At 46.3% G+C, this 10469-nt stretch overlaps 2 protein-coding genes across 2 annotated transcripts in view; one reads left to right on the forward strand and one right to left on the reverse strand.

Moving 5' to 3' along the window:
* MRPL51 (mitochondrial ribosomal protein L51) overlaps window positions 1-1203 on the reverse strand; it is a 7793-nt gene extending 6590 nt beyond the window's left edge. Inside the window, exon 1 of the mRNA XM_072424523.1 lies at window positions 1079-1203. The gene's annotated coding sequence lies outside the window, so the exon portion shown is untranslated. The remainder of the gene's footprint in view (window positions 1-1078) is intronic.
* A 3108-nt stretch (window positions 1204-4311) lies between these two features.
* On the forward strand, window positions 4312-8488 carry LOC140339718 (vesicle-associated membrane protein 1-like). Its single transcript, XM_072424524.1, has 5 exons — window positions 4312-4419; window positions 5233-5344; window positions 5854-6012; window positions 7057-7108; window positions 8204-8488. Exons 1-5 carry the CDS (start codon window positions 4391-4393, stop codon window positions 8218-8220), a joined length of 369 nt encoding a protein of 122 aa, XP_072280625.1. The 5' UTR covers window positions 4312-4390; the 3' UTR covers window positions 8221-8488.
* Window positions 8489-10469: the final 1981 nt, after the last annotated feature.

Raw genomic sequence — 10469 nt, forward strand, 5'->3', positions numbered from 1 at the left:
CACCTGGAGAGCCTCCTCCATGGCGCGTCCCTTACCATGACACCTGGAGAGCCTCCTCCATGGCGTGTCCCTTACTAGGACACCCCGAGAGCCTAGTCCATAGCGTAACCCTTACTACGACACCCCAAAAGCCTCCTCCATGGCGCATCCCTCATTACAACACCTGGAGAGCCTCCTCCATAAAGCGTCTCTCACTACGACAACCAGAGACCCTTCTCCAAAGAGCGTCGCCCACTATGACACCTGGAGAGTGTGACACGCCATGTAGTAAGGGACACGCTCCTCCATTGCACGTCCCTCACTACATGGCATGTCCCTTGCTTATGACACCCGGGGAGCCTCCTCCATAAAGCATCTTATACTACGACACCCAGTAAGTCCCCCTCCTCTCTATGATACCCTGTAAATTTATTACACCCCTCATATAATATGTCAGAAGCCTCCTTTATAATACATCACTTATTACAACACCAATGTCACCTGGAGAGACCTCTCTATCTTATAGCTCCCTACAACACCCATTGAGCCCTCTTCCTACTAAGTTGTTCTGCTAAATACCCCAGGAAACCCCCAACACCAAGTTACTTCCTTCAAACAAGGGGAGCCCCAAACCCCCAAACTGATACTAAGCACCATGTGGACAAAACCCAGGGGGACATAGCATCACCAACCCAATATTTGGAAAGTCAACTTCATACAAATGAACCCCCCCACCTCCTACCCAACCTATACATTACTAGAAGAGCCCCTCCATATAAAAAATAGATCTGTACAATACCCTGTGACCCTATGAAATACTCAGGGTCACCCATCTCCCATACAATACTATCAATTTGGGGGAGACCCCAACCTGTACAATATTACATCCAGTAGGACTCTCCCCTCCCCCTGAATGATACCCCAATCATCTGTCCACCTGCTGTACCCCCTCTGACAATGTCACACATATGACAGGTTCTCTTCAATGATGCCAGATCGTGCCAAACCCCTAAATCCCCAATAATTCCTGCCATAACACGTGTATCTGCTTCACATATAACACCTAGAAAGCCCCAGACCGACTCCTTCACCCTCATACCTCTGCTGCTTGCACAGGTCACTACCAACTGCAGGAAGCCGCCATGATTTCCTCCCAGACTGCTCAGAGCCAGGGAAGCCACGCCCACAATCCCTGACATTGACACATGTGATACAAAGACGTCGGCGGCCATTTTTTTGTAGACAACCGAACGTTACTTCGTCCTCTAGCGACGCAGCAGATCGGTCACACCCCCTTAATATGACGTCACATTAATTTCTGAAGGGTGCTTGTGCGGCATCTAGTGGTCAGAAAAGGGTATGACTCACTGAATGTGTGCAGATGATGCAACTTGTCTCTTATGGAAGTATTTTGCAGCTCCAGATTACTTCCTGTCCTAGGGTGACAACTCTACTGCCTAATATTAGAATGTTGTCAATTGTTACCACCCAATTTTTCTGTAAAGACCTGTGTTACAATCCCCACCCATGATACACAATTCAAGGAATCATAAGACACATTCTTTTACTATTAGTAGAAAGCTGACATTGAAGCGATATTGGGAAAATGATATTGGAACACCAACCTCAGCTGAAGAAAGGGAAAAATCATTTACACTAACACACAAACTGGCTATTCCATGTAAAGCTCAAGAGACCAACTACAAAAGTCTTTCCAGATGGTATCCCTGCCCCACGCACATTCACATTCACATTCACCTCTGCCATGTCTGACAGACGTTGGCACTGCCAGACTCAGAGGGGCACCATGGTGCACATCGGGTGGGAATGCCCATCAGTCTATAGCCTATGGGACAACATATTACAACTTCCTATATATTGTACATCGCTGCATAATATGTTGGCGCTATATAAATCTGTTTATTAATAATAATAATAATAATAATAATACAATCACTGGCTCTGATGTACCCAACAATCCTAAAGTAACCCTGCTATCTATGATTCCAGGGTCTATCAAATCTGCTAAAAAAAGTGTTCTTTGTCATTTCATTCCCAGACCGTGGACAAGGGCCCCTTCTATGAGAGATTGGCTGTCAGAGCTAGAGAGGATCCAACGCATAGAATTATTGGTAGCGGAGGATGATAACCAACTAGAAAAATATAAATTAGTATATTTGTGACTGGTTCAAAGAAACTTCCCAATACCGGTTCTATTGGACATACTAGAGAATTTATAGTTAAAGAGGAACTAAACTCAAAAACAGCCAAAACCAAAAAAAAAAATACCCTTACCATAAGTCCCGCAGCACAGTCAATCGGTCCGGAGGTCTCTTCCATCGGGCCCCGCGCCGTCCCGGCATCTGTCTTCTGGCTGGAGCTCCGGGCACTGCCATCTTCTCGTCTTCTTCCAGGTTTTTCTTCATACATCACCCAACCCAGGCGCAAGATCGGGTAATGCAGTTGGGGAAAAAAATTGCCGATTTCACTGCACACGCGTGTTTTTCCCTCTTTTGACGAAAAGGCTCCTTCTGCGTATGCCCGAGGTGTTTGGGACCAGTATGAGTAAACTTTCCTTACTCTATGTACTCTATCTTTCCCATTTACAGTCTCATAATGGAATCCATGTACCACGTTTTTTCTGGCTTCATGTTGGGAATTAGTTCCATGTCCCCCCCCCCCTTCCTTTTCTGGGCTGTTTGGTTTTCCCTTGGGTATCTCTTTCCCCTTCGTCTCCCTAATATGTTTTATCGAATGATATCCCGGTACAAAAAATGTTTCAGTATGGACACTTTATAATATGTCTTTAAGAGTTGTGTTACCCATGGTCTACTTTAAACATTTTAGATCAGCGGTCATCAACCGGTGGTTCGCGGCTCTGGCCGGTGCTCCCCTGAGCGGGGTCAGGAGAAGGACACAGTCAGAACCATGGACCATGTCCCCCGTACAAATCCTAGGCTCAGGGCGGTGTGCCCCCGAGCGAGGTCAGGAGAAGGACCCCGCTGGTTGGGCGAACTGGTCAGAGCCGTGGACCATGTCTTCCGTACAAATCCCAGGCTCAGGGCGGTGCGCCCCTGAGCGAGGTTAGGAAAAGGACTGTGCTGGCGGGGTACCCTGGTCAGAGCCGTGGACCATGTCCCCCATACAAATCCCAGGCTCAGGGCGGTGCGCCCCCTAGCAGGGTCAGGAGGAGGACACAGTCAGAAGCGTGGACAATGGCCCCCGTACAAATCCCAGGCTCAGGGCGGTGTGCCCCCGAGCGAGGTCAGGAGAAGGACCCCGCTGGCAGGGCGCACTGGTCAGAGCCACGGACCATGTCTTCCGTACAAATCCCAGGCTTAGGGCGGTGCGCCCCTGAGCAAGGTTAGGAAAAGGACTGTGCTGGCGGGGCGCATCGGTCAGAGCCACGGACCGTGTCCCCTGTACAAATCCCAGGCTCAGGGCTGCGGTCGGGTTCTGGCATCATGACGTCACTATGGGGGAGATTTCTCCCCCTTTGAGTGACACCTAGTCATGTGGGGTCGGGAGCCGGTAATTTTAGTGGTCCATGGAACCAAAAACCCGTTTTATATCACTAGGTGGTACTTATTTCTGGTATTACAATAAGCAGCCAATATGGGTGACATGAACATAATGTTTACTTGCGTTTTAGAGGTTAAATATGTATATTGTACAATATTTATGTTTTTCCTTAACTTTCTCTGGCCATGTGACATTCCATGTTTCTCTCTCACCCCCTTCCCGTACCCTGTTCACACTTATTTTGTTCTTTGGAAAAGTTTAGAAGCAACACGTTTCTATTGATATTGAATTTTATTTATTTTATTGTTTCTTATTCATCTTTTGTAAAAATGCAAAACTTCAATAAAAATAATTCAAACAAAAAAATCTATTCCTCCCATACAACTGTGCGCTTGTTGCACCTAATTCTTACTGGGAGAATGCAGCTCTAATGCTGCCCCATGCAGATAACAAATGCGCATGCGTTCTGATCATGCAATGCATGCGCTGACATTGTTGAGGGTACTGAGGACGTACAATGGGAGCCCATTGCATATATAAAGGTGGACACAGGAGATATCGGAGATTGGGTGTCACTGTTTTACCCCTTTCGCCTACATACCCCTCCTAAGCATTAATCTGTAAATGCATCAGCCTGCCGTTCATCGCATTTCTCAGTGAATGAATGACCTCATCCAAAAAAAAAAAGACTTCGGCATCTCAGTGATTTTTTTTTTTTTGCATTTAATTTTCTGAAGGTAATAAGATCACGGTAATTTATGAATTGCTTTTTCCTTCCGGCAGCGTCTGGGCACCGGGCCCGTTTTCTGACATCAGCGGTGCCGCAGTGCAGGCAGCGGTGGTGACGTCATGGTAGACGTATATATAAGAGAAGCAACAGATCAGATGCATGCAAACGGCAGACACAGCTGAAGACATGTGAGTTATAGAGAGCACTGCGGGGGCCGTGACATCACATCGGGGTGGCGGGAAGGGGTCACATGACCACTGGGGCAATGGGTTCACCTGCACACATGGCATTGGGGCATCCAATTAGCTTTTTCGCATGGGCAAGGAATTTTTTTTTTTTGGATCACCTGGAGGATTTTAAAATGATTTTTAGTCTTAGGATGTGAAAGCAAGCATGCAGTTGGTTGGCAGTGCTGGCACTTTCTTCAGCTTTTACTAAAGGACAACGCAGCTGCACTGCTCCTGATTTCACAGCAAGGTTGTCACTCTCTTATAGACTGCGAGGAAGTTGCTGATCACAGGCTTGTAACTTGTCAATCAGCAGCTGGCCACACCCCATCCTGCCCATTGCTTTCTGGATTGGCTGCAGTGGGGGGGACACGCCTACTAGGAGCTGCGGTGTCTGAAAAGAGAGGTTTGGCTCAGTTAGGGAAGGTTAAGTAAGTTATTCATGTATTAGATGAGTTTGTTGCATGTTGGCTGCTGGAGGTATAACTCCTTTCTATTGCTGGAGACATGACATAACATTTTGTTTGTGTTTTATTGGGAAAAAACGGAGGCACAGTGGCAGAAAATAACCAAAGAAAGGTTAATACATTATACAAGTATTTAACAGAACACTGCCACCTAGTGGAAGAACTACTAATTACAGAATAATGGAAGAGAATCATTGTTGCACCTATGTCTGTATAAACAACATTAGTTATGCATTGACTGTATTGTTCATGGCACTCATCGATCTAGATTCTGTATTATTTAACAATATGTCTCTGTTTTATATAGGTCATCCTCCACTGATGATTCTAAGAATGCCCCAGAATCCTCCACCCAAGATCCCAGCACTAATTTAACTAACAATCGGAAGACTGAGCTCACCCAGGTGCAAATCGATGAGGTGAATTGAAATCTTTTTGTGATGCATTTAAGATAATTGAAAGTGCATTGGCAAGTGCACTGGGCCTGCAGGTTTTACATTCCCATAGGGATAAATTGTGATCAGGTAAAAACTAAAACTGTTGTCACTTTCATCACGCTGCTTTTTTAAGAGGGTTATCAGAAACACCATTTCCTTAAATTAAGCTTTAACCAATCGCAACGTTTCACAGCTGCAGAACCAATAGACTCACATTGTAGCAGCTGATTGCCATAAATGTAGCTTTGGCACCCCTTGTGACCACTTACTGGTACTACATCTATATCTTTTCAACTGATCACTACTTTCATACATAGGATGAAAAAGAAAAAATAGGAGTTTATGTAGAACTAATGCCAGTGTTCTGGCGAAGGAGCCGTTCGCCCTTTGGGCCCTAAATTAACTCATGTTTGGTCACATGACAACATTGATGCCATTGTTTGAAGGATCTCGGACAGTCCATGAACATTTTTTTCTTTTTCTTCTGGCAGGTGATAGGTATCATGAATGCCAACATGGAAAAATTTATGGATAGCAATGAGAAAGTTTCAAATCTGGAGGAAAAGGCAGAGTCAATTCACATGGGAGCGAAAGTTTTCCAGAGCAACACTTCGGAGCTGCAGAAGAAATACTTCTGGAAGGACAAAAAGGTGAATGTCATCAGGATTCACTCGTCTTAAGATGCAGAAAGAAGTAGGGTCTCGTTTATAAAATTGACAACTTCTCTATTATAATAGGCTGGATTGCTCCATATGGAGTCACACCCGTTTATAGAAAGGAGAAAGCCATGTGACTTGACAGGTCATGTGACTGGGCTCTCTTGCCGCCTTTTTTGGATCCAGATGGATGGGTCATAAATGGCTGCTTTGATGCATCATGTGGACTTCAGTGTTGGTGGGATTTGGGAATGATGCTCCCTATGGGCTCTCAATGAAGGTTGAAATTGGTGTCGGACTGGTAGACTTATTTTAGGACAGTTTAATGGGTTATCCAATACTTATTTTAGTGGTGGATGGAGAATGAAATTCTAAATCAACCCCTCCTATGTTGGAGCTTACATGGGTTTAAGGATCTTCTCCCCTCCACCACCTGACCCTGGACAGCTTTAGATAAAAATGGGGCCCAAAATACAGAATTCCAGCTCCCTGTACCCCCTGGAGTTCGGTTAGATTGGGCCCTGGATTAAGTGGGGGGGGGGGTCTGAGCTATAACCCAGTGGGCCTAACGCTTTGACTGGCCATACACTGCCTTTGGTAAGACCAAGCAATGCATACTGGGAGGAAGGGATGAGGGTCACATGCTTCCCTACACCTGGAAGTATTAGGCATTTCCATGGGGTCCGACAGATACCCTAAATACTGGGATGCATGGGTGACTGTCCTATCAAGAATAACTATTGTCCTCAAATGCCCGGGCAATTATGGCCTCCTAAAATTCTCAACTCTTCATTTTGGCAATGTAATGGGTCAAAAAGAACCAATCCCATTTGGTTGGTAATGTTTTTTCCTATCTCTTGGCCCATGTGCAGATCTCAATAGCTCCAGCTAAAAATTATAGAAGGTGTTGGTTCAAGAAAATGTAATTTTGTATATTTTACTCAAAGCCCACGATGGTTCCACCAACAAAATGTCTTCTACATTAATTGTTTGGAAAAGGAGGACTTTTTAACCCATTGTCTTCTCTTGTGTCCCCAGATGCTGATTGTCATTGGCCTCATCCTTGTTGTAATAGTGATTGTGATACTCGGTGAGTATTATTATGTGTGCAAGTTAAACAGAAAAAAAATAAAAAGGTCAACAGAAGTAAAGATTTTCATAGGGGCGGGTTTAGACCAAATTGAGTCCTGGGCAATTATAAAGTGGGGACCCAAATGGGAACCATTCCAGCTCCCTACACCATTGCCATTCTGTTAATTGGAGCCCTGGAGAAGGTGAAGGCCCTGGGTAATTGGCTGATTTGTCCAACCCTAAAACTGGCCATGGTCTCCATAAATACTTCATTGGAAGCTATGGATAGTCCTGAAGGACGGCCCAGGTAGATAGTCCTGAAGGACAGCCTAGGGGAGGGATGGTGATTGGATGGGAGATAAAACCGTGCCTCAATTGCCGGCAATGTAGGCTCCTCACTTCCCACAGACGTTCCAAAGCCAAGCAGGAACCCTTGAGCAACTCAAGCTGCTAAAGTAGACCTTCAGATAGGTGGATCTAAAGTTCGTGTACCTAGTAGCCCCTTCCTCCATTTTACAATTTTTTTTCAAAACTGGAATGCTGGCTATTGCCGGGCTTGTCTAAAGGTAATTGGCGCCACTGGGCTTTCTCTCAGGAGCTGAGAATATCAAATCCTGGGTGAATTCCCTCCTGAGCAGGGCTAGAGTGTCTTCTCAAAAGAATTGGGAACCTCCCATTCTCTCTTTGATCCTGCCAGTCCAAGTGATGCCACCTGTAATGAGTGTTCCTGACGAGCACAATCATAATCCAATCCAAAATTCCATACATACCCCAATACATTTATAGAGCCTGGCAGACCATTGTACCCTCCATGCTTTGTCAAAGGCATGGTGGATATGTCAATGGACCACGCATGTGCATTTCTTTACCCATTCAACCTATAATTGCCCAAATAAATTTAACGGGCTGGATTGAACATGGCATCTGGGAAATGCCACTGATCGTTAACTTTCTCCATTGTTGGGTGAGCTTTGAATAAACGATAACGGACCAGGAACGATTTTGAATTATAGCTTTTGCCTGTAGGGGGCACACTTGTTAATTTAAATCATAATGTTATTTGGCTTTATGGTGTAGTAGGAGGAGTGAAATTCTAAAATTATTTCTCTTGCAGTTGTTTCCTTAACATGAGATTTTGGAAACATTGATGCTGTTTCCTGCAGGGCCCTCCTGTGGCCCTTTCTGTCCATGACTTTGTACCATCATGATGTCTGCTGCCCTCTGCTGGGCCTGCTTTTGTAATACGAGTCATCCCGATGGCGTATCCTGTTGGATTTTTCTCTGACGAGTCCAGAGTACCAAATGCCGGTCTATGAGTCTTCCTATTGGTCGGTTTGTACACCCGACATAGGCTCCACCCATCATCTTGTGGCAGTATAAATATTTTTGGCAATTAAAGGTGTTTTCAATCTGAATGGATTTTGCTTTTTTTTGATGATGTCATCTTTTAGCTCCTGTTCGATGACTGTGCCTATGCTGAGATTATGTCATCAGTCTGCTGCAGGCAGGAGGAAGCATTTTCTCAGTCTCTTCTTCTCCAAAGATCAGAGTCTTGTAGCAATGATACAACAAGGACTACATCATCATTTACATGATTGTGTCATCTCAGTCCAAGAAGTAGGTGGTGACCCTGGATGAAGCCTGAATAACATGGCTTCGTCCCTCTGGAGAGAGAAACAAAGAAACACATTGTTAGGGGAGAACTGAAATCTCTGAAAGTAATAAATACTTGGAAGCATTACACATTACAAACCCTTCATACACTTAAGAAATATCTGAATGAAACTCCACTAAAAAGGTCCCCTGGCAGAAGGTTAAAAGAAGGTCCTCCTACCATTTTTGGGTCCATAGGTGATTGGGTGAGCTGGCAGTGACCTTTCATCATCTCCGGGGCTCATAGATGATTGGGGGAGGAGGAGTAGAATGACCTCCCACCATTTCTGGGTTCACAGGTTATTGAGCAAGCAGGTGGTGTCCTTCCACCATTCCTGGGTCGATAGGTGACTGGGTAAATAGGAGGTGACCTTCCACCGTTCATAGATCCATACATGATCGGGCGAGCAGCTGGTGGCCTCCAACCATTCCTGGGTCCATAGGTTATTGGCGAGCAGAGGGTGACCTCCCACTATCCCTGGGTCCATAAGTCATTGGGAGAGCAGGTGGTGACCTCCAACCATTCCTGGGTCCATAGGTTATTGGGTAAGCAGGTGGTAACCTCGCACCATTCCTGGGTCCATAGGTTATTTGGTGAGCAGGTGGTGACCTCCCACCATCCCTGGGTCTATAGAGTATTGGGTAAGCAGGTGGTGACCTCCCACCATTCCACCATCCCTGGGTCTATAGAGTATTGGGTAAGCAGGTGGTGACCTCCCACCATTCTTGGGTCCATAGGTTATTTGGTGAGCAGGTGGTGACCTCTCACCCTCCCTGGGCCCATAAGATATTGGGTGAGCAGTTGGTGACCTTCCACTATCCCTGGGTCCATAGGTCATGGGCCAGCAGGTGGTGACCTCCCACCATCCCTGGGTCCCTAGGTTATTGGGTGAGCAGGTGGTAACCTCCCACCATCCCTGGTCCATAAGTGACTGGGTAAACAGGAGGTGACCTCCCCCCATCACTGGGTCTATAGGTGACTGGGAGAGCAGGTGGTGACCTCCCACAATTCCTGGGTCCATAGGTTATTGGGTAAGCAGGTGGTGTCTTCCCACCATTTCCGGGTCAAAAGTTTTTGGGTAAGCAGGTGGTGACCTCCCACCATTCCTGGGTTAATAAGTTATTGAGTTAGCAGGTGTTGACCTCCCACCATTCCTGGGTCCATAGGTTATTTGGTAAGCAGGTGGTGACCGCCCACCATTCCTGGGCCTATAAGATATTGGGTGAGCAGGTGGAGACCTCCCACTATCCCTGGGTCCATAGGTTATTGGGCGAGCAGGTGGTGACCTCCCATCATCCCTGGGTCCATAGGGTATTGGGTGAGCAGGTAGTAACCTCCCACCATCCCTGGTCCATGAGTAACTGGGTAAATGGGAGGTGATCTCCCCCCATCACTGGGTCCAAAGGGGACTGGGTAGGTAGGAGGTGACCTCCCACCATTCCTGGATCCATAAGTAATGGGCGAGAAGGTGGTGGCCTCTCACTATCCCTGGGTCTATAGGTGATTGGGTGAGCTTGCAGTGACCTCCCACCATCTCTGGGTCCATAATGTGAAAATTGGGCATGCTGTAGTTGTCCTCTCACCATACTTAGGTTCAAAGGTGATTTAGCAAGCAGGCGGTGTCTTTCCCGCCATCTTCGGGTCCATAGGTGATTGGTCGGGTATGATGTGACCTCCCACCATTCCTGGGTTTGTAGGTTGAGGAGCAGGTGGTGACCTTCCACCA

This window comes from Pyxicephalus adspersus, chromosome 10 (genome assembly GCF_032062135.1).
Source record: "Pyxicephalus adspersus chromosome 10, UCB_Pads_2.0, whole genome shotgun sequence".
Taxonomy (NCBI): Eukaryota; Metazoa; Chordata; class Amphibia; order Anura; family Pyxicephalidae; genus Pyxicephalus; species Pyxicephalus adspersus.

Excerpts from the sequence above, each read along its gene's own strand:
- LOC140339718 (XM_072424524.1), top strand. The coding sequence starts at position 4,391 with ATGCAAACGGCAGACACAGCTGAAGACAT. Across the intron at positions 4,420-5,232 it reads GCAGACACAGCTGAAGACAT|GTCATCCTCCACTGATGATT; the intron begins GTGAGTTATAGA and ends TGTTTTATATAG. Across the intron at positions 6,013-7,056 it reads ACTTCTGGAAGGACAAAAAG|ATGCTGATTGTCATTGGCCT; the intron begins GTGAATGTCATC and ends TTGTGTCCCCAG.